At 37.4% G+C, this 24,943-nt stretch overlaps 2 protein-coding genes across 2 annotated transcripts in view; one reads left to right on the top strand and one right to left on the bottom strand.

The window, feature by feature from the left end:
* The window catches only part of LOC128663090 (5-phosphohydroxy-L-lysine phospho-lyase), a 101,795-nt gene that overhangs the window by 54,184 nt on the left and 22,668 nt on the right, over window positions 1–24,943 (bottom strand). The window contains exons 8-10 of the mRNA XM_053717244.1: window positions 21,574–21,799; window positions 17,886–18,040; window positions 10,285–10,374 (exon numbers count right to left, since the gene is read on the bottom strand). Of these exons, the coding sequence (XP_053573219.1) occupies window positions 10,285–10,374; window positions 17,886–18,040; window positions 21,574–21,799 (471 nt within the window). The remainder of the gene's footprint in view (window positions 1–10,284; window positions 10,375–17,885; window positions 18,041–21,573; window positions 21,800–24,943) is intronic.
* The window catches only part of HNRNPAB (heterogeneous nuclear ribonucleoprotein A/B), a 193,768-nt gene that overhangs the window by 164,451 nt on the left and 4,374 nt on the right, over window positions 1–24,943 (top strand). The gene's annotated exons all lie outside the window — the stretch shown is intronic.

Below are 24,943 nucleotides of genomic sequence, written 5' to 3'. Positions count from 1 at the left end.
AAAAAGACAAAAGTGTGGACATAGGCTTACCTGTGTACCTATGTATAAAGAATGTGGAATATACAATGTAATTGACTAAATCAAAGTACATTACAAAAAATGTTGATAATGTGTTTAGAATCCAGAGTCCGCATTTAGTCCAGAATTAAACAAGTTGAAGTGCATTATCATTTTCATTTCAAAGGTTTTTCTTTCCATGGTGTTGTTGAAGTTGCCTCTGAGAATTTTGATTTTGAGGTTTTGGATGGAGCGGTCAGGTTGGGTAAAATGGTGACCAACAGGGGTACAGTATTTTGTTTCACAGTGGTTTTTGATTGAGTGTCTGTGTAAGTTCATCCGAAGGTGCAGTTTTTGGCTTGTTTCTCCAATATAGCATCCCAGTATCTTCATATGGAAGATACTGAAAATAGCCATAATAAGAAGCAAATCATGAAACTGATCACAAAAGAAACACAGATCAACAGTGATATATACTTGATATCATCCTGCAAAAAATGAATCTCATTCCAAATGGACTGAAAATTAAGAATCCACTTGCAACCACTCATAACTCTGAGAATGCTGAAAAACTTTGCAGATGTACCAGTGAGAAACTGAGAAATAACCTAATTAATCAACTATACAGCAAAAAGCAAAAAATAAAAGACCAAAAGCAGCTCCTACTACAAAAACTACAAGAAAATAATGGGTACAATGAAGAAATTAAAAAAGAAATGCAACACTTCCAAAAAAACACAACAATAAAATGTTATCAAGAAGAAAAAGAAGAAACTTGCATGCCTGTCACAAAACAGAAAAAAACACCAAATACAAGAAAATAGAGCTCCAGGTGACAGATCAACTACAACTTCAACAACAAATGACCAAACGTCCACAGACAATAACAGCACCTCATTCAAAACACAAACTGTCACCAACCAAGAAAACCACACAGAAAACTCAGGGATTGTGAACCTTTCAAACTACCACCTGTCAGGGCCAGAGATATCAGTACTGTGTAAAGGATTATCATTCTGTCCAAGTACAAATCTAGACAAAATCCAACTGTACTCAGACTTAGAAGAATTCTTCAGGAGATTGCGGCTAAAAGAATTCTTCTATGACAAAGAAAATAGCAGCACTATGGAGGACTAGAATGGAAGCAAAAAGAACACACTCTTCACACCTGCACCAGGACGCAACACAAAATTGGACAGCTATACTGAAAGCTTCCGGTTGACAACTGCATCTCTGCTGAGAAACGCTATAAAAAAATAATGAAAATATTACCATTAAGCCTGCGGACAAGGGAGGAGCAGTGGTGATCATGAATAGACAGGACTACATCAAAGAGGGAAATAGACAATTATCAGATCAAACTTATTACAAAAAAACTGCAAAAGGACCCCACCCAGGAATATACTTTGCAACTTAGAAAACTAATTAAAACATTCCCTAAACACATGCAACATAAACTGGACAAACTGGTGCCCTCTAACCCTAGCATAGGGACATTCTACGTGCTCCCAAAAATCCACAAACCAGCGTACCCAGGAAGACCAATAATAACTGGCATGGACACTCTGACTGAGCAAATATTGGGCCTAGTGGAGAATATTCTTAAACCCTTAGTTATTAACACCACTAGCTTTATAAAAGACACCACTGATTTTCTTAACAAAATCAGCCAGAAAACAGAATTGCCAGAGGATACTATACTTGTGACAATGGATGTGGAATCCCTGTACAGCAATATTCCACATAAAGATGGCATTGATGCCTGCTTAAACTTTCTTTCCTCCGACAGCCCTAACCAGACATATAGTGAATCTACAGTCAGCAATCTTACAGAATTTATACTTACAATTATTTCATCTTCAACAACTCCATCTACTTACAAACCATGGGAACAGCCATGGGCACCAAAATGGCACCACAGTACGCAAACCTCTTCATGGCTGACTTAGAACAGAGATTCCTAGCCACTCACCCTCACAAACCCTTCAAATACTTTTGCTACATAGATGATATTTTCATCATATGGACAGAAGGAGAAAAAAACCTTGAACATTTTCATAAATCATTTAATCTATTTCATGCATCAATCAAGCTTAAAATTAACTTTTCTAGAGACTGTGTCAGCTTCCTGGATACAACAATATCCATCACAAATGGCAAACTGCACTCATCTGTATACAGGAAACCAACAGATAGATGCAGCTACCTCCACAGCTCCAGCTCCCACCCCAATCACATTAAAAAAGATACCACAGAATTTGCTCAGATACCAAGGACCGTGACAAACACCTCATCACACTGTCCCAATCATTCAGAGAAAAAGGTTCCAGGATTATAAATAAAAAAAATTAACTCTGCCCTCAATACTCCATGTGAACACTTACTACAATACAGGGAGAAGAAAAACATATCACGTATCCCACTAGTAGTCAAATACAACCCTGCTGTGGAAGGGATACGAAAAATCATACGACTTACAGCCACTACTCTTAGAGGATCCTACACAAAAAAAATCTTTCCAAAACCCCCAATCCTGGCATACAGACAACCACCTAACCTAAAGCAGAAACTGGTACATAGAAAGCTACCCCTTGAGAAAAAGAACATTCGGAATGGAACCAAGTGCTGCTATAAAGCTCTCTGCAAACTGTGTCAACACGTTTGTGAAAGCAACACAGCAAATCACAATAATAAATCATATAACATTAAAGGGGCATATTCATGTATATCTGCAAATGTGGTATACATGATACATTGCACTGCATGTGAAGTGAGATGCTATATTGGAGAAACAAGCCAAAAACTGCACCTTTGGATGAACGTACACAGACACTCAATAAAAAACCACTGTGAAACAAAACACTGCACCCCTGTTGGTCACCATTTCACCCAACCTGACCACTCCGTCTAAAACCTCAAAATCAAAATTCTTAGAGGCAACTTCAAAAACACCATGGAAAAAAAAAAACCTTTGAAATGAAAATGATAATGCACTTCAACTTGTTTAATTCTGGACTTAATGCGGACTCTGGATTCTTAACACATTATCAACATTTTTAGTAATGTACTTTCATTTAGTCAATTACATTGTATATTCCACATTCTTTATACATAGGTACACAGGTAAGCCTATGTCCACACTCTTGTATTACCCCTGTATATACAATTTCACATCTTTATAGATATTGATTCAATGTTGATATATAACTTTGTCAGTATATGCTCTATGTAAAGCTATATATTTCCCCTGTCTGTTCTCCTACACTGGACACTGTCTGCCTGTTACCTAAGCCCCCCTCATGATTTTTACAACACCTCCTCCTCTCCCTGCACTTTCTGTCTTCTTAGCTATTCTGTGTTTTAAGATATAATCTGTGAATTCCATTGAATTTGTCAGTATTGCTTCAGACTTGATAAAGGAAGGAACTCTTCCGAAAGCTTGTCAACTTATAAATGTATAGTTAGTCCAATAAAAAAGTAGCATTGCTCAATGCAATACTCTTGTTATTTTAATATCTAAATCTCTGGACTAACACGGCTACTCCAATCAACGTATATATATATATATATATATATATATATAGCTAGAAGTCAGTGAGAAAGGCACTCCATATAAAATGTGGCAACTTCCAGGGTGCACTTCGAGGAGATCATCGAATATATATGTAGGAAAAAAGGCACTCACTGGTTCAAAGTAAAAAATAACATTTAATAGTTCAAGTTAAAAATGCATGACGTTTCGGAGGCATTCCACCCCCTTTATCAAATGCAAAATACAGACAGTTTGAATGTACAAAAAACGATTAACATATACATTACCCCTTCACCTTAAATAACCCTGTGGCATCTGATGGCGCCAAGCCGCAATCGCGGCTTGCATGGTGCTAAACCGGAAGTCATATGACCGGAAATCGCGTCAGCCACGTGAACCACGTGGTGACGTCGGTTGTCATGGTGACAACTGTTTGTTGTCTGACGATATTCTCAGACAATAAGGAAATGTCTATCAACAGGGTACAAATATTTATGTTAAACAATAACAAAGAAATCCTATTGTCAGCATTAGAAGAAGCTATAGAATACCACAGTTTAGCCATAGGTCAGAATGCCAGTGTATTAAAAACAACAACAAAGGTACTCGATCATAGACGATCGAGTGTAACAACATAAAAGCATGAATATGGCGAACATACAGCAACCTAAGCCAACAGCAGACACACATGCAATACCACATTACCATCTATACACAATTATATGTGAAAAATTATGGAAAATGGGTAAAAACTCATCACTAACCATCTCAAATCCTGGTTAATGATTGGTATATACATATATGTCTGCCGTTGGCTAAATCGTATGTTCTTGATGTCTCCTGGAGTATGGCAGACAATATCTGAGGACTTATGCACTGAGAATGATAGAAAGTCTTGTTTAAAAGTCATTGATGGTGGATATGTTTTATGGTGGGATGAACAATTGTAGTCCATATAGAGAGGTTAGATCAACTCGCAGTATAGAATGGCGAGAAATCCAGCATAGTATTCAATCCCCTAGGTGCTATGGTATCCAACGTATAGATCCATCTTGTCTCCATTCGTAGGAGTCGATTGCCCCTGTCACCTCCCCTTGTCAGCGGTGGTACTTGATCAATCAACATGGTTTTTAAACTCGATACACCATGGTTATGTCTGGCGAAATGGCGTGCTACTGGCTGATCAGAGTCGCCATTTTTGATGGCTTCCCTGATCGCACAGCGATGATTGGCCATACGCTCCCGAAATGTGGTGACCGTTTTCCCTATATAGACAAGGGAACAGGGGCAAATCAACATATAAATCACATGGGTACTCATGCATGAAAGCCTGTGTTTGATTTTGTAGCGCTTGTTCGTATGTGGATGCTGGAAAGTGTCACCTTTAAGCATGCTATCACAAGTGGTACAGTCGCCACATTTAAAGCAGCCTTTTTTGTTGGATTTCAGCCTTGTAGTATTCTCATAGCACCTAGTTGGATCCGTTTTTACTAGCAGGTCCCGCAAGTTTCTCGCTCTTCGATAAACCATTCTAGGGTGTTGTTGTTTCACGAATGGTAAAGACTTGTCTGAGTGTACCAAGTCCCAGTGTTTAGAGATTGCTCCAGCAACTTTTTGGTGCATTGGATCAAATGTAGTAATGAAGTTGATTTTCCCCTCTGAGTTGTTAATTTCCTTTGCTCTGGTTACATTGCCCTCAAAACGTTTTGTGGCTTCTTCTTTAATGTCCATGACCATCTTTCTATCATATCCACGTGTGATCAATTTTTCTGACATCTCATTAAGTTGTGTTGTTCTATTGTGTGCCTCAGTGTTGTTGCGCAGAACCCGAGTGAGCTGGGAGGCTACTATCCCTTTTTTCTGGTGTGTGGGATGATAGCTCCATGCATCTAATAGAGAATTACGGTCAGTGGGCTTGGTGTAAAGGGATGTGCCAAACCTGTCACCAGCCTGCAGGGAATCAAAAGCTCTCAGAACTCTAATCAGACTAGGGGAATCCTGTAGATAAGCGAAAGTATCCTTAACAACTGGTTGAAGGTGATGATCAATAAATTTGGCTATATTAGAGAACAATGAACCCCTGGCAGACACAATCGGTCTGCCAGGGGGTTGATCAAGTGTCTTGTGCACTTTGGGTAACAAGTAGAGTACTGGGACTATGGGAAAGTTTACAGTCAAAAAATCAAATTCCTTATCACTTAAGACACATGCCTCCCTTGCAGACCTCAGGGACTGATCAATTTGTTTTTTAAATGTGGCAGTGGGGTTGCCCTTCAAACGTACATAAACTTTGTTGTCAGCTAATTGGCGCTGACAACAAACTAACCAGTTGTTAAGGATACTTTTGCTTATCTACAGGATTCCCCTAGTCTGATTAGAGTTCTGAGAGCTTTTGATTCCCTGCAGGCTGGTGACATCCTGGTCACCATGGACGTTGACAGCCTGTACACTTCCATCCCTCATGAGGGGGGTGTGCAGGCTGTCAGGTCCATGGTGGTGGGATCTCATCTTTACAAGGGACCTCCCATTGAGTTTCTGTTGGATTTACTACAGATTTGTCTAGAAAAGAATTATTTTAAATTTGAGAGGGACTTCTACTTGCAGATCTCGGGGACTGCCATGGGGTCAAATATGGCCCCCACATATGCCAACCTCTACATGTCCTGGTACGAGCGTATTTTAATGCGTCCTCAGGACATAGTAGAGGTGGTATATTACACAAGATATATTGATGACATCCTTTTGATTTGGCGTGGGACCCCGGAAACTTTGATATCCTGGGTAAATGGACTAAATAATTTATTTAGCCCTATCAAATTTAAACTTGACTTTGACATTGACAAAGTACATTTTTTGGACCTTAATATTTTTAAGGTAATTGACAAAGAGGTATGTAGGTTTGGCACATCCCTTTACACCAAGCCCACTGACCGTAATTCTCTATTAGATGCACGGAGCTATCATCCCACACACCAGAAAAAAGGGATAGTAGCCTCCCAGCTCACTCGGGTTCTGCGCAACAACACTGAGGCACACAATAGAACAACACAACTTAATGAGATGTCAGAAAAATTGATCACACGTGGATATGATAGAAAGATGGTCATGGACATTAAAGAAGAAGCCACAAAACGTTTTGAGGGCAATGTAACCAGAGCAAAGGAAATTAACAACTCAGAGGGGAAAATCAACTTCATTACTACATTTGATCCAATGCACCAAAAAGTTGCTGGAGCAATCTCTAAACACTGGGACTTGGTACACTCAGACAAGTCTTTACCATTCGTGAAACAACAACACCCTAGAATGGTTTATCGAAGAGCGAGAAACTTGCGGGACCTGCTAGTAAAAACGGATCCAACTAGGTGCTATGAGAATACTACATGGCTGAAATCCAACAAAAAAGGCTGCTTTAAATGTGGCGACTGTACCACTTGTGATAGCATGCTTAAAGGTGACACTTTCCAGCATCCACATACGAACAAGCGCTACAAAATCAAACACAGGCTTTCATGCATGAGTACCCATGTGATTTATATGTTGATTTGCCCCTGTTCCCTTGTCTATATAGGGAAAACGGTCACCACATTTCGGGAGCGTATGGCCAATCATCGCTGTGCGATCAGGGAAGCCATCAAAAATGGCGACTCTGATCAGCCAGTAGCACGCCATTTCGCCAGACATAACCATGGTGTATCGAGTTTAAAAACCATGTTGATTGATCAAGTACCACCGCTGACAAGGGGAGGTGACAGGGGCAATCGACTCCTACGAATGGAGACAAGATGGATCTATACGTTGGATACCATAGCACCTAGGGGATTGAATACTATGCTGGATTTCTCGCCATTCTATACTGCAAGTTGCTCTAACCTCTCTATATGGACTACAATTGTTCATCCCACCATAAAACATATCCACCATCAATGACTTTTAAACAAGACTTTCTATCATTCTCAGTGCATAAGTCCTCAGATATTGTCTGCCATACTCCAGGAGACATCAAGAACATACGATTTAGCCAACGGCAGACATATATGTATATACCAATCATTAACCAGGATTTGAGATGGTTAGTGATGAGTTTTTACCCATTTTCCATAATTTTTCACATATAATTGTGTATAGATGGTAATGTGGTATTGCATGTGTGTCTGCTGTTGGCTTAGTTTGCTGTATGTTCGCCATATTCATGCTTTTATGTTGTTACACTCGATCGTCTATGATCGAGTACCTTTGTTGTTGTTTTTAATACACTGGCATTCTGACCTATGGCTAAACTGTGGTATTCTATAGCTTCTTCTAATGCTGACAATAGGATTTCTTTGTTATTGTTTAACATAAATATTTGTACCCTGTTGATAGACATTTCCTTATTGTCTGAGAATATCGTCAGACAACAAACAGTTGTCACCATGACAACCGACGTCACCACGTGGTTCACGTGGCTGACGCGATTTCCGGTCATATGACTTCAGGTTTAGCACCATGCAAGCCGCGATTGCGGCTTGGCGCCATCAGATGCCACAGGGTTATTTAAGGTGAAGGGGTAATGTATATGTTAATCGTTTTTTGTACATTCAAACTGTCTGTATTTTGCATTTGATAAAGGGGGTGGAATGCCTCCGAAACGTCATGCATTTTTAACTTGAACTATTAAATGTTATTTTTTACTTTGAACCAGTGAGTGCCTTTTTTCCTACATATATATATATATATATATATATATATATATATATATATATATATATATATATATATATATATTATCTAGAAAAACAAAGCGCACAAAAACACTTCTCATAGTGCAATATGTTTAATACAACAAGAATAAAAATTCACAAATAAAACGTCCCATACAGATGGGTACTCACAAGTATGCCCTCAATCAAATTAAGTAAGGTACAAGCGATGATATAATGGTTAAAGATGGATCCCTTAAGTTGATCTGCAGGCAGTGTTCAAGAACCCTCAATCAATATGAGGTAAGGTAGGTCGTATCGGTTAACTTGACACCCCCCCCCCCAGAGTATGGAACAGGATGTCTGTATCGTTATGGCTTCTCCGGTTTTCAAATGTATTCAATATAAATGTTAAATCAGAATGTCTCCAAAACCTCTTAGGAATCAAATTTTAGCATAAGCATATACTGTTTGATTACAGTTTCTTGTAAATAAAATAAATCTGCTTATAAAACCTTAATTTTTTGTGGTACAATGAGCCAGGGACAGACCAGGGAAGTCAAACTTCCTGATGCCTGTAAAGGGAAGGCAGCTATGCCTGGGAAAGGTTAGCACAGCCTCAAGTACACCAGCATTGATACACTTTTGAGAGGCTGCACAGTGTTTTAGCTGTAATGTCTGCCAAGCACTGCACAGTAGCCCAGAGTTGTTAGAGGGAGGGCCCTGCTATCAGTTAAGTAGGGAGGAGGGAACATTAGTCTTACACTGGTGGTCACAGTAACAAGACAGAGCAAGCCAATAGCTGACAGTAGCTCCATCACTGACAAGAATGATGGCAGAAATAATAACAGACATCCCAACTCTCCCTGAAGTTCAGGGAGTCTCCCTGATTGTAATAGCAACTCCCTGATGCCAGCAAATCGAGTGCAATCTCCCTGAAACTCCAAGTACTATGATCCAATGGGTCCCAAATCCGGAAAAGTGTTTCTTTAAGGAATGCCTTTAGTTGCTGGGACGTTATAGAACCCTTAAAGCATGCATCAGTAACCAAAATGCCCCCACTGATTCTAATAAAATAAAAACACAAATACTACCTTATTTACTGCACGTAATTAAACTTCGTATTCTAAAACATTTAAGCATTCAACAAGCATACGATCACTGAAAAATAGGTTTGTTGTATGTGGTTGTGCAATAAAGCTACTTTTTTTTTTAAATGTGACTTTAGTGGGAAGCTACTTTAATGATAAGTCTCTATCTTAGAGTTTCAAGGTGTCAAATATATAACTGGGAGGGGGGGGGGTGGCGCAGTAGCGGGTGAAGCCACCTCCCTAAAATGAGTTTTTGCAGGTTGGGATGTCTAATAAATAAAATCAGAACCCCCCCCCCCCACCTCACTACTACACATCATTTCTAGGGTTGTCACTCAGAGAGATATATAAAATAAAGTAAGTTGCTTTATATTATTCTTGCTATATTACACTACGTTTCAACACTTCCTGCAGCTTATTGTCACACAACTGCAGTCCTGCAAGCAAGGATTCCACACCAGCAACTACTCTGTTCTATCTGTTCCAGTAGGTTTTGTTTAAACTAAAGAAAGATGCAGGCAAAATTCCAGGGAGCATTCCCCCCCCCATCCGGACACCATAATGGTGGCAGCCATTTTGAAAAGACATCTACCATATTTCTAATGGAAGAAGGGTTCAGTGTTTAACCTAATATAGTGCCTGTGCCTCATGCTATGGCACCCCCGTCAGTATAGTGCAAGCATACAGAGTAACACATTAAGTAAAATCAGGTTGTAATATTGTTAGTAACTGCACTAACAATATTACAACTACCTAGAAGTAACAAATTAGCAAATCTGACAGAAGTGTAGGGTTGTTTCAACGCACAAGATTCTTCCTCTTCATGGTATTTTCAATTCTTGAAATATTTATAAATAAACGAGAAAGCTTAAAATTGAACTTGTACTTTTTTCAGCCTCTCTAATTGAAAGTATGAGTTTATAATTATTTTCTAAAAACATATGATGGGAAATATAGAACTGTTCTAAACAAGTGCAAATACCGCTTAATGATGTATTCAGCTTCTTCAGTAGCAGGTAACATTTTCTCGTGGTCCTTTATTAACTCTACACCAATAAAAAGTCCAGCACCCCTAGAAGAAATTGTATAAAATATTTAAATAAGTAAAAGGAAAAAAAAAGAGAAGAAACAATTATGCAATACATATTAAAGAGAGTAGTTTGTTTATATGTTTCAGAAACTAAACACTGCATTAAAAAAAAAATCTCCATAAAAAAATAAATGAAATTCTGTACATATCATGCAATAATTATGTCAGTTCATTCCTGGAATACACTACAGCCTCTCTGTGGAAATGCTACAACTTTGCAATATCTATTAAAGTAAAATGAACACTGTTCTAGAAATATACTAGAAATATACTTTTTACCTCTGTAATTACCTTGTATCTAAGCCCCTGCAGACCCTCCTTATCTCAGATCTTTTGAAAGACTTGCATTTTAGCCAATCAGTACTGACTCATGAATAACTCCACGGGCGTGAGAACAATGTTATCTATATGGCACACATAAACTAACGCCCTCTAGCTGTTAAATGCATTCAAATGCATTCAGATAAGAGATGGCCGGCCTTCAAGGGTTAAGAAATTAGAATATGAGCCTACCTAGGTTAGACTTTCAACTAAAAATACCAAGAGAACAAAGCAAATTTGATGATAAAAGTAAATTGGAAAGTTTTTTTTAAAATGACATGCCCTATCTGAATCATGAAAGCTTAATTTGGACTTTACTGTCCCTTTAACATACAGTTTAGTCTTTAAGCTATGTTACTCCTCCGCACACTTTTCCAACTCAAAACATTCCATGAGCTATTTCTTTCATGTAATTGGCAAGAGTCCATGAGCTAGTGACGTATGGGATATACAATCCTACCAGGAGGGGAAAAATTTCCCAAACCTCAAAATGCCTATAAATACACCCCTCACCACACCCACAATTCAGTTTTACAAACTTTGCCTCCTATGGAGGCGGTGAAGTAAGTTTGCGCTAAGATTTCTACGTTGATATGCGCTTCTCAGCATTTTGAAGCCCGATTCCTCTCAGAGTACAGTGAATGACAGAGGGATGTGAAGGGAGTATCACCTATTGAATGCAATGGTTTTCCTCACGGGGGATCTATTTCATAGGTTCTCTGTTATCGGTCATAGAGATTCATCTCCTACCTCCCTTTTCAGATTGACGATATACTCTCATATTCCATTACCTCTACTGATAACCGTTTCAGTACTGGTTTGGCTATCTGCTATATGTGGATGGGTGTCTTTTGGTAAGTGTGTTTTCATTACTTAAGACACTCAGCTATGGTTTGGCACTTTATGTATTTATATAAAGTTCTAAATATATGTATTGTACTTATATTTGCCATAATTCAGGTTTTCAGTATATTTCCTTTGCAGGCTGTCAGTTTCATATCTGGGAAATGCTTTTTTTAGGAAAAATTATTTCTTACCTGGGGTTTAGTCTCTTTTTCAAATTGACTGTCTTTTAAATTTGCGGGCAAAATTAGGCTCGCGAGGGCGCAAAATGCCAAAGTTTATTGCGTCATTCTTGGCCCAAGATTTTTTTGGCACCAAGTTACATTCGTTGACGCAAAATCATAATTTCCGGCGTCTTAGTCGACGCCGGGTCCTTCACAAGGTTGCGTCATCCGGACATTTTTGGCACCAAACAATATTTTTCTGTTTGTTGTGCGTCATACTTGGCGCCAAATATTTTCATTATTTAAGACCCCATTCCTATATGCCTCTTACTTTTTTTTCTCTATCAGAGGGCTAGGCTGTTTGCATTTTTTTCCCATTCCTGAAACTGCCATATAAGGAAATTGATAATTTTGCTTTATATGTTGTTTTTTTCTCTTACATTTCTCAATCTGATCCTGTCTCAGAAATCACTGTTGGAACCCTGCTGCCTGATAACAAATCTACCAAAGCTAAGTGCATTTGTTGTAAACTTGTGGAGGTTTTATCTCCTGCTGTGGTTTGTAATAGTTGTCATGATAAACTTTTAAATGCAGAGAATGTATCCATCAGTAATAGTTCATTACCTGTTGCTGTTCCCTCAACATCTAATGCACAAGATACACCTGTAAATTTAAAAGAATTCATTTCTGATTCCATTCAGAAGGCTTTGTCTGCCATCCTGCCTTCTAATAAACATAAAAGGTCTTTTAAAACTTCTAATAAAGTTGATGAAATTTCAAATGACCGGCAACATACTGAATTATCCTTCTCTGATGGGGATCTATCTGGTTCAGAAGATCCTACCTTAGATATTGACACTGTCAAATCTTCTTATTTATTTAAAATGGAGTATATTCTTTCTTTGTTAAAAGAAGTGTTGATTACATTGGATATGGAGGAAACTAGTCCTCTTGAAATTAAAACTAGAAAACGTTTAAATTCTGTTTATAAACCTCCTGTGGTTATTCCAGAGGTTTTTTCCAGTTCCTGACGCTATTTCTGATATGATTTCTAAGGAATGGAATAGGCCTGGTACTTCTTTTATTCCTTCTTCAAGGTTTAAAAACTTGTATCCTTTGCTAGCAGTTTCTTTAGAGTTTTGGGAAAAGATCCCCAAGGTTGGTGGGGCTCTCTCTACTCTTGCAAAACATACTACTATTCCTACGGAAGATAGTACTTCTTTTAAAGATCCTTTAGATAGATAAGATTCAAGTTTCCTAAGGAAAGCCCATTTATATTCAGGTCATCTTCTCAGGCCTGCAATTTCTTTGGCTGATGTTGCAGCTGCTTCAACTTTTTGATTGGAAACTTTAGCGCAACAAGTATCGGATCATGATTTGTCTAGCATTGTTAGCTTGATTCAACATGCTAATAATTTTATTTGTGATGCCATTTTTGATATCATCAAAATTGATGTTAAATCTATGTCTTTAGCTATTTTAGCTAGAAGATCTTTGTGGCTTAAATCTTGGAATGTTGACATGACTTCTAAGTCCAGATTGCTATCTCTTTCTTTCCAAGGTAATAAGTTATTTGTGCAACAGGAAAAAACGGCTACAGGGCTACAGACCTACTTAATCCCATGAATGAAAGGGGACAGCATAAATAAAGTTGTAAAAGTAAAAAGGCTTTATTGTGTAACACTAAAAACAAGTAGAGCCGTAGCTCAAAACAGCATACACTGACAAAAGGGGTAACAGTGCAGCACAGCAGACATGTTTCGTGTGTCCTCAGCACACTTGTTCACTGCTAAGTTATTTGGTTCTCAGTTAGATTCAATAATTTCAACTGTTACTGGGAGGAAGGGAGTTTTTTTGCCTCAGGATAAAAGACCTAAGGGTAAATCTAAAGCTTCTAACCGTTTTCGTTCCTTTCCACAAAATAAGGAACAAAAACCTAATCCCTCCCCCAAGGAATCTGTTTCCAATTGGAAACCCTTCTCGAATTGGAATAAATCAAGCCATTTAAGAGATCAAAGCCAGCCCCCAAGTCCGCATGAAGGTGCGTCCCTCATTCCAGCTCAGCTGGTAGGGGGCAGATTAAGATTTTTCAAAGATGTTTGGATCAATTCGGTCCAAAATCAATGGATTCAGAGTATTGTCTCTCAGGGGTACAGAATAGGATTCAGAGTAAGACCGCCTGAGAGAAGATTTTTTTCTCTCATGCATCCCTGCAAACCCAGTAAAGGCTCAGGCTTTCTTGAAGTGTGTTTTAGACCTGGAGTTATCAGGGGTAATCATGCCAGTTCCATTTCAGGAACAGGGTCTGGGGTTTTATTCAAATCTATTCATTGTCCCAAAGAAAGAAAATTCATTCAGACCAGATTTGGATCTAAAAATTTTGAAACGATATGTAAGAGTACCAACTTTCAAAATGGTGACTATAAGGACTATTCTGCCTTTTGTTCAGCAAGGGCATTTATATGTCCACAATAGATTTACAGGATGCATATCTTCATATTCCGATTCATCCAGATCACTATCAGTTCCTGAGATTCTCTTTTCTAGACAACCATTACCAATTTGTTGCTCTTCCTTTTGGCCTAGAAACAGCTCCAAGAATCTTTTCAAAGGTTCTCGGTGCCCTACTCTCTGTAATCAGAGAGCGGGGTATTGCAGTGTTTCCTTATTTGGACGATATCTTGGTACTTGCTCAGTCTTTACGTTCTGCAGAATCTCACACGAATCAACTAGTGTTGTTTTTTCAAAAACATGGTTGGAGGATCAATTTACCAAAAATGTATTTGATTCCTCAGACAAGGGTAACCTTTTTAGGTTTCCAGATAGATTCAGTGTCCATGACTTTGTCTCTAACGGACAAGAGACGTTTGAAATTGGTTGCAGCCTGTCGGAACCTTCAGTCTCAGTCATTCCCTTCAGTAGCTATGTGCATGGGAGTTTTAGGTCTCATGACTGCAGCATCGGACGCGATCCCCTTTGCTCGTTTTCATATGAGACCTCTCCAGCTTTGTATGCTGAACCAATGGTGCAGGGATTATACAAGGATATCACAATTAATATCCTTAAATCCCAATGTTCGACTATCTCTGATTTGGTGGTTAGATCACCATCATATTGTTCTAGGGGCCTCTTTCGTTCTTCCAACCTGGACTGTGATCACAACAGATGCAAGTCTTTCAGGTTGGAGAGCTGTTTGGGGATCTCTGACAGCACAAGGGGTTTGGAAATCTCAAGAGGCGAGATTACCAATAAATATTTTGGAACTCTCAGGACTCTTCAGTTTTGGCCTCTATTGAAGAGAGAACCGTTTATTTGTTTTCAGACAGACAATATCACAACTGTGACATATGTCAATCATCAGGGTGGGACTTACAGTCCTCAAGCTATGAAAGAAGTATCTCGGATACTTGTTTGGGCGGAATCCAGCTCCTGTCTAATTTCTGCGGTTCATATCCCAGGTATAGTCAATTGGGAAGCGGATTATCTAAGTCGTCAGACTTTACATCCGCGAGACTAGTCTCTCCACCCAGATGTATTTTCTCAAATTGTTCAGATGTGGGGTCTTCCAGAAATAGATCTGATGGCATCTCATCTAAACAAGAAACCAAGAAACTTCCCAGGTACCTGTCCAGGTCCAGGGATCCTCAGGCGGAAGCAGTGGGTGCGTTGACACTTCCTTGGTGTTATCAACCTGCTTATATTTTCCTGCCACTAGTTCTTCTTCCAAGAGTGATCTCCAAAATCATCATGGAACAATCGTTTGTGTTGCTGGTGGCTCCAGCACGGCCTCACAGGTTTTGGTATGCGGATCTTGTTCGGATGTCCAGTTGCTAACGTTGGCCACTTCCATTAAGACTGGACCTTCTGTCTCAAGGTTCGTTTTTCCATCAGGATCTCAAATCATTAAATTTGAAGGTATGGAAATTGAACGCCTAGTTCTTAGTCATAGAGGTTTCTCTGATTCAGTGATTAATACTATGTTACAGGCTTGTAAATCTGTTTCTAGAAAGATTTGTTATCGAGTTTGGAAGACTTACATTTCATGGTGTTCCTCTCAAATTCTCTTGGCATTCTTTTAGAATTCCTAGAATTTTACAGTTTCTTCAGGATGGTTTGGATAAGGGTTTGTCAGTAAGTTCCTTGAAAGGACAAATCTCTGCTCTTTCTGTTTTATTCCACAGAAAAATTGCTAAACTTCCTGATATTCACTGTTTTGTACAAGCTTTGGTTCATATCAAGCCTGTCATTAAATCAATCTCTCCTCCTTGGAGTCTTAATTTGGTTTTGAAGGCTTTACAGGCTCCTCCATTTGAGCCTATGCATTCTTTGGACATTAAACTACTTTCTAGGAAAGTGTTGTTCCTTTTGGCCATCTCTTCTGCTAGAAGAGTTTCTGAATTATCTGCTCTCTCTTGTGAATCTCCTTTTCTGATTTTTCATCAGGATAAGGCAGTTTTGCGGACTTCATTTAAATTCTTACCTAAGGTTGTGAATTCTAACAAGATTAATAGATAAATTGTTGTCCCTTGTTTGTGTCCTAATCCTAAGAATTATTTGGAGAGATCTTTACATTCTTTAGATGTGGTGAGAGCTCTGAAATATTATGTTGAAGCTACTAAAGATTTCAGGAAGACTTCTAGTCTATTTGTTATCTTTTCTGGTTCCAGGAAAGGTCAGAAGGCTTCTGCCGTTTCTTTGGCATCGTGGTTAAAGCTTTTGATTCATCAAGCTTATTTGGAGTCGGGTAAAGCCCCGCCTCAGAGAATTACAGCTCATTCTACTAGATCAGTTTCCACTTCTTGGGCTTTTAAGAATGAAGCTTCAGTTGATCAGATTTGCAAAGCAGCAACTTGGTCTTCTTTGCATACATTTACTAAATTCTACCATTTTGATGTATTTGCTTCTTCGGAAGCAGTTTTTGGTAGAAAAGTTCTTCAGGCAGCTGTTTCAGTTTGATTCTTCTGCTTATGATTTCAGTTTCTCCTTATATTTATGAGAATAAACTTATATTTGGGTTGTGGATTAATTTTTTTCAGCGAAATGGCTGTTTTTATTTTGTCCCTCCCTCTCTAGTGACTCTTGCGTGAAGTTCCACTTCTTGGGTATTGCTATCTCATACGTCACTAGCTCATGGACTCTTGCCAATTACATGAAAGAAAACATTATTTTTTGTAAGAACTTACCTGATAAAATTCATTTATTTCATATTGGCAAGAGTCCATAAGGCCCACCCCTTTTTATGGTGGTTATGATTTTTTTGTATAAAGCACAATTATTTCCAAATTCCTTTGTTGATGCCTTTTACTCCTTTCTTTATCACGCCACTACTTGGCTATTCGTTAAACTGAATTTTGGGTGTGGTGAGGGGTGTATTTATAAGCATTTTGAGGTTTGGGAAACTTTGTCCCTCCTGGTAGGATTGTATATCCCATACGTCACTAGCTCATGGACTCTTGCCAATATGAAAGAAATGAATTTATCAGGTAAGTTCTTACATAAATTAGGTTTTTCACTAAAAGGATTGACAAAACAACAGACTTAAAAAAAAAAGTAAATCCTCAAACAAACCATAGCCCTCTGCACCATGGTGAAGCCATGCCTGCCTCCCACATCAATGGAATACTAATGTTTACATAGGAGAGGTCTGGTCTCTCTAGGTGGTGCAAAAGGCAACATATGGGCTACATACCCAAAAGCCGCTCACACATCACAAGCAATGAGGAAGCTCTTCTGAATCTGGGCACTTTCTCATTCCATGCAATGTTAAAGCATCACTTATACTGATGCAGGAATACCAGGAATGAGAAGGGGACTCTGGCCACTCCTTATCCCACCTATCATTTTAGCACTATAAATGGCTCTTTAACATTGCTATATTCCACACAGTCATTGGCTCTAGTGACACATTTATAACTGTCACTAATTGGCTTATCAGAGAAGAAAACCTAGGTTACAACACAACTGCGCCCATTGCTTTGTAGAGACAAAGTTTACACTTCTATATTTTCAATACCTAAAAAGCTAAAATAATAAAACAAAAATAGATCAGCACAGTATTATTTAAATGCATCATTATGTCTAACATTTATTTAGTGTTTTAGGTTTCATTTTGACTTCTACAAACCTATTATACTAAAACTGCCACATATATAATATGGGCTTTACCTGACATCTCCAATCATAGGATGCTTGTTTTTTAGTTCACTTAGCAATTTCATCAAAAATGTTCCCACTTTTGTTGCGTGATCAGTGAGATTCTCTTTCTCAATTACATCCAATACTGCCAAACCGACCGCACAGGAAACTGGATTTCCCCCAAACTACAAATACAAAAGAAATACATAGGTAAAATACAAAGAGAACTTGTTTACTGTATACAACTGTAAATAAACGATTTGTTTACATAAAACATACTTTTAAAATGAATATTATGCCTGTGAAATTTATTATGTGATTTCCATAATGCTTCTGAATTTCTTTACAAAAACACTAAAGTGATTACATCTTTCATGCACTCAGCATAATAAAAGTATTTAAATAAATAATAATAGAAAGACTTATTAAAAGTGTTGTTTGTAACAACGTGAACACTCCTGAGCCTATCTAGGTATGCTATTATGGAAAGGAGCTAAGTTCCAACAAAGGTAAGTTTTTTATTATATTAAAAAAAAATGTATTTCTATCTGAATCATGAAAGTTTAATTTTGATTTCCATGCCCCTTTAATTGCATGAATATAGTTATTTAATGTCCCTTAAAGGGAGAGTAAAGTAAAAAATAAACTTTCATGATTCGCACAGATTGCAATTTTAAACAACTTACTAATGTAATTATGTTATCAAATTTTCTTCGTTCTCTTGGTATCCTTTGCTGAAAAGCATTTCTAGGTAGGCGCAAGTAGTGCATTGCTGCTCCTTAGCCTACTTAGGTTTACTCTTCAACTCTGCATAATCATCCCAGGCTAATATAATTCCTAAGAAAAAGGTTATGATTGTAGAATACTCTAGTTCCCACAGGAATAGGGCCCTCAATTCCCCCTGTATCTGTCTGTAAAATGTTGTCTTTTATTGTATTGTTTCTCCGTTGTACTTCTGTCCTTGTACCCATGGGCAGCGCTGCGGAATCTGTTGGCGCTTTATAAATAAAGAATAATAATACTCTGCTTTAGAAAGTTTACAATATCACTGCTGCTATGTTAAAGGGAAAGTAAACACCTTGTAATTGCAAGATTTGTCTGCAGACTTGCCATAAGTTTACATACTAGAGACCTGATCAGCTAACATCCACCAGAGCATATACAGTATAAAAAAACACACTGGGGAATTCTCTAAAAAAGGGGGTGTTGCTGCAAATTTGTGAGATGTCTCCCATTGAAAGTGATGTTCACTAGAAAGAAAAACGTCTCTGGGGAGAGTGAAATTAGCAAAGAGGGCACTTTAATAAATTAAATGCTGCAGCCAATACAAATTGTGTATAGCATATATTTCTTTCATGTAATTAGCAAGAGTCCATGAGCTAGTGACGTATGGGATATACATTCCTACCAGGAGGGGCAAAGTTTCCCAAACCTTAAAATGCCTATAAATACACCCCTCACCACACCCACAATTCAGTTTTGGAGTTTGAATTTGGTTCTGGGGGCTCTTCAAGCTCCTCCATTTGAACCTATGCATTCATTGGACATTAAATTACTTTCTTGGAAAGTTTTGTTCCTTTTGGCCATCTCTTCTGCCAGAAGAGTTTCTGAATTATCTGCTCTTTCTTGTGAGTCTCCTTTTCTGATTTTTCATCAGGATAAGGCGGTGTTGCGAACTTCTTTTGAATTTTTACCTAAAGTTGTGAATTCCAACAACATTAGTAGAGAAATTGTGGTTCCTTCATTATGTCCTAATCCTAAGAATTCTAAGGAGAAATCGTTGCATTCTTTGGATGTTATTAGAGCTTTGAAATATTATGTTGAAGCTACTAAGTCTTTCCGAAAGACTTCTAGTTTATTTGTTATCTTTTCCGGTTTTAGAAAGGCCAGAAAACTTCTGCCATTTCTTTGGCATCTTGGTTGAAATCTTTAATTCATCTTGCCTATGTTGAGTCGGGTAAGACTCCGCCTCATAGGATTACAGCTCATTCTACTAGGTCAGTTTCTACTTCCTGGGCGTTTAGGAATGAAGCTTCGGTTGATCAGATTTGCAAAGCGGCAACTTGGTCCTCTTTGCATACTTTTACCAAATTCTACCATTTTGTTGTATTTTCTTCTTCTGAAGCAGTTTTTGGTAGAAAAGTACTTCAGGCAGCGGTTTCAGTTTGAATCTTCTGCTTATGTTTTTCATTAAACTTTATTTTGGGTGTGGATTATTTTCAGCAGGAATTGGCTGTCTTTATTTTATCCCTCCCTCTCTAGTGACTCTTGTGTGGAAAGATCCACATCTTGGGTAGTCATTATCCCATACGTCACTAGCTCATGGACTCTTGCTAATTACATGAAAGAAAACATAATTTATGTAAGAACTTACCTGATAAATTCATTTCTTTCATATTAGCAAGAGTCCATGAGGCCCGCCCTTTTTTTGTGGTGGTTATGATTTTTTTGTATAAAGCACAATTATTCCAATTCCTTATTTTATATGCTTTCGCACTTTTTTCTTATCACCCCACTTCTTGGCTATTCGTTAAACTGAATTGTGGGTGTGGTGAGGGGTGTATTTATAGGCATTTTAAGGTTTGGGAAACTTTGCCCCTCCTGGTAGGAATGTATATCCCATACGTCACTAGCTCATGGACTCTTGCTAATATGAAAGAAATGAATTTATCAGGTAAGTTCTTACATAAATTATGTTTTTCGTATGCATGGGTTTTTATATTAGAATAATAAGTGTTTTGCATTCTTTGACACATTCTTGCCATCTTTCAGTTTGCAAGAAAAACAGTGAGAACTACAGGGGCAAAATGTTTAGAGAATACGCCAGACCTCAGAGAGAGCTTTCAGCTAGGCCCATGAACTCACTAGCAGAGGCAGGACATTCATTTTACAATAAGGAAAACATGCTTTGAATTTCATATTATAAGTACAAACTTCACAGTATTTTTTGCATCTGCAGTGTCATTTTATTGTGATGTCTACTCTGTACATTAAATAGATTTTTTCCTGTGTGGTTTCAATAACATTTTTATTTTTTCCATCAAATTTTTTTTTTTGCAGAACTATTTAGCTAAGAATATAATGAAAAAACACAATTTTTTGAGTGTTTTTCTTTCAATATTATTTGTTTCATACATTTTTTAAATATATGATTTTTGTGACCCTTTTAGTTATGTATGCAGTGCCTTCATATATGTAAATTCAGAGAACACCCCCTTTCCAAGACACAATGTTTTCAAGGTAAAAAGGGTCTTAAGTAAAATTCCACCCTGGGGCTTCTTAGTACTGCTGAGATGTCTTACAGAATCTCGCAAGCCCAGAGACCTTTAGATAATCAGGCTCTAGCTGATTGTGAAAAATGTTTTTAATGCATTAACACTTTGTTTGCTGCAATTATTTTTCAACAGCCAATCTCTCCTCCTCACTTGCCTTATTTGCGGGAGCTAATCCAGACTTGTTACTAAAGTAGATAAAGCTGGTGAAGCCAATTAAGAACAGATATGTTGAAGTGTTAGGCTTATAGCATCTGTAGTGTGCACTTCCAACTGCGAGAAATGTAAAATTCACAATTTTCAGATCTAAATTGCAAGAAATGTGGGCAAAACAAAGTATATTGCGACATATTTTGTTTTTTAAATAAATATAATTAAACATTTTATATTACAATCTTAAAGTGTTCCCCGCCACTTTAAAATAGGGGTAACATGTTGATACATACAGTGTTAAAGTACTCCACTCCAGTTGCTGCAAATGAATCTGCAATTTCTTTTGTTGTGGCAACACATCCTAAAGGATGTCCATTTCCAATTGGTTTTCCCATGGTAACAATATCAGGAACAAAGTCGTCACCCTGAAGCTGAAACGCCCAGAAATGTGTGCCCACTCTGCCGAACCCCACTTGTACTTCATCAGCAACAAACACACCACCGGCCTCTCTGACATGACTGAAACAAAATAGTAATATGGTCAGATATTGAGTGCTTTTTATTTAAAGAAATGTCACACTTAGCAAAGCCATTTCAAATTAATTGGTAATTAAAGTGGTATATTGATATGCTTAAATATATATTCTAAATGTATATTAACAAAAACTGCACACACAAAAATGATTTATGCTGGTAAACCAGAGTGAAATTATACATTCAGGTATTGGTGGCTAAACTGTTGTGTGTCAATTTGCAGTATGCAGTATCTCAAAGACAGTCTTTGAATGTATTGCAGTACCATATTTATAGCAGACATGTGCATTCATTTTCAGATGCATGTAAAAACAAAATTTATGCTCACCTCATAGAAATGAATTTCTATCATGGTGGTGAGAGTCCACAAGCCATTACCTTTGGGATTCAAAAGGGGGAGGCAAAGATACCCAACATTTCACATGCTTTAAAAGGGACATGAAACCCAAATTTTTCCATTCACGATTCAGAAAGAGCATGCAATTTTAAGCAACTTTACTTCTATTTTCTAATTTGCTTCATTTTCTTGATATTCTTTTCTAAAAACATATCTAAATAGGCTCAGTAGCTGCTGATTGGTAGCGGCACATAGATGCCTTGTGTGATTAGCTCACCCATGTGAATTGCTATTTCTTCAACAGAAGATAGCTAAAGAATGAAGCAAATTAGATAATAGATGTAAATTGGAATGTTGTTTAAAATTGTATTCTCTATCTGAATCATGAAAGAAAAAAAAATTGTGTTTCTTGTCCCTTTAAATCCCTCTCACATCTCTGGTATCCAAGTATAATGCATATTCGAGAAAAGGAGAAAACAGAGAAGTAGGAAAGGATAAAGAAGTGTAAATTAGGTCCATACTAGAACTGCAGCCAATTGAAAATGAAATATGAGTGTATTTTGTGGACAATCCTACAGAAACTGAGATTAAGTATCCCTGTGTCTGGAAAGGCATCTGGAATAGACTGGATTACACAAGAGACCGTGAGGTCTAAATCTGAACTAAGTCAAAGAATAACAAACTGGTATAAAACCAAAACCTCCCAGATAGAGAAATTGTGAACTGAAACAATCAGCCTCACAAAATTCACTCCTAGAATGTGAAGGGCAGAAAAAATACAGTACTCAGTTTAAGTCAAATTCAAGAGACTTCCAATATTGGTAAGGGAACTAGAGAATCTTCTCTGAAGAAGAGTATATGCCAAAGCTGTCTGACTTGAAAAAACAGAGTATCTCCTTAGAGAAAAGACCAAGTCTGGGAAGAAAGAAAACCAAGATAAAGAACGAAGATACTTATTAGTAACCTTTCCTCCTAAGGACACCAACTCCTTATGCTCTCCTCAAATCCCAGACTATACCCCAACTTGAGAGACTGGTGTTAATAGAAATTAGTGTCCAAAAAAAAGATAAATAAAAAACACTTCCAGAAAAACTGGTGTAGAGAAAAAAACTACTATGACAAATACTGTTTTACAGAGGAGTCTAAAAGAATTGTGCATATGATGGTGAATCATTCACCCGAAACTTCTATACATAAAAATAAAATAAAAGAAGAAAACAAGTTTTTGAACTTGGGTCTGGACCATAAGAGAAGTCACATTGTACATTCTACAAAGACAGTCATATATAAAACTCCAAATTGAGGAGAAAGAACTTACTGAAAATTGATTCTACCACATTACCTGCGAAAAACAGAAGACCATTATTAAAAATAGTTTCCATGGGTAATAAGTGAAGGAAATGTCATATGGCAAGTTCTGGAATGAAAAATGGCAACTCTTCTAGCACTGGTATATATACCATTTGATAAAGAGGTGTAAGGGGCGTCTAAGTCAAAGGCCAGGTCAGACGTGTAAGTATCTTTGTAAAGTACAATGAAGATTTATTAGTAGAATAAAACTCAGATTAAAATAAAATTTACATAAGCATACAATTGCATGGATCCATGTTGACAAAAAATCACAAAAAACAATAAAATCAATAAAATAAAATTAGGTAATATGTATATACTATAAAACCAAGGTGGCTGTTCCGGGGTCTATGGTATATAATTGGATGAAGCCTAGGTGTGTAATCAAGCAGGGCTTGAGGTGTGCAGAGTTATGTGTGTGTTCCTAATGTGTTTAGCAGTATTACATTTCTGGATGGTATATCACACAATATTACAAAACCTTAAATTAAATACAATAAAATACTAAAAATAATACAACATAGAGCAGTAACGTCTATAATAAACTCTGAGTAATTGAAATGTAACTCACCATATATGTCGACGCGTTTCAGCCCACCACGCGTCGACATATATGATGAGTTACATTTCAATTACTAAGAGTTTATTATAGACGTTACTGCTCTATGTTGTATTATTTTTCTTTTACAGATTGGCTATTTTGTGTCCTAACTGGAGCATTATCAATCTAACACTGCGTATTACACACATTTTTCATCCACTTTATTTTTTCGTTTTTTGGCTTGACATCACTATAATTCGAAGTTGTTTGGACTTAATTTTTTACACACTTTTGTTCACTTGGAGTAACACCACACTACTGGACCACTTGGATAATTTGGACGACTATTTGGACACTTTTTCTACAATTGGACATTTTTCACATTTGGAACATTGGTCTTTATACATATATCATTTTAGTATTTTTAGATAGCATTTTAACCTAATGCTGTGTTATTTTGTCACATTAAGCACTTTATTGTTTTATTATGCCACACTGACCAACTAGTTTATTTTAGTATTTTATTGTATTTAATTTAAGGTTTTGTAATATTGTGTGATACACCATCCAGAAATGTAATACTGCTAAACACATTAGGAACACACACATAACTCTGCACACCTCAAGCCCTGCTTGATTACACGCCTAGGCTTCATCCAATTATATACCATAGACCCCGGAACAGCCACCTTGGTTTTATAGTATATACATATTACCTAATTTTATTTTATTGATTTTATTGTTTTTTGTGATTTTTTGTCAACATGGATCCATGCAATTGTATGCTTATGTAAATTTTATTTTATTTTAATCTGAGTTTTATTCTACTAATAAATCTTCATTGTACTTTACAAAGATACTTACACGTCTGACCTGGCCTTTGACTTAGGCACCCCTTACA

Source organism: Bombina bombina, chromosome 6 (genome assembly GCF_027579735.1).
Source record: "Bombina bombina isolate aBomBom1 chromosome 6, aBomBom1.pri, whole genome shotgun sequence".
In the NCBI taxonomy this organism is placed as follows: domain Eukaryota; kingdom Metazoa; phylum Chordata; class Amphibia; order Anura; family Bombinatoridae; genus Bombina; species Bombina bombina.
The sequence above is the reverse complement of the archived record's forward strand: the minus strand, read 5'-3'. Positions and strand labels throughout refer to the sequence as shown.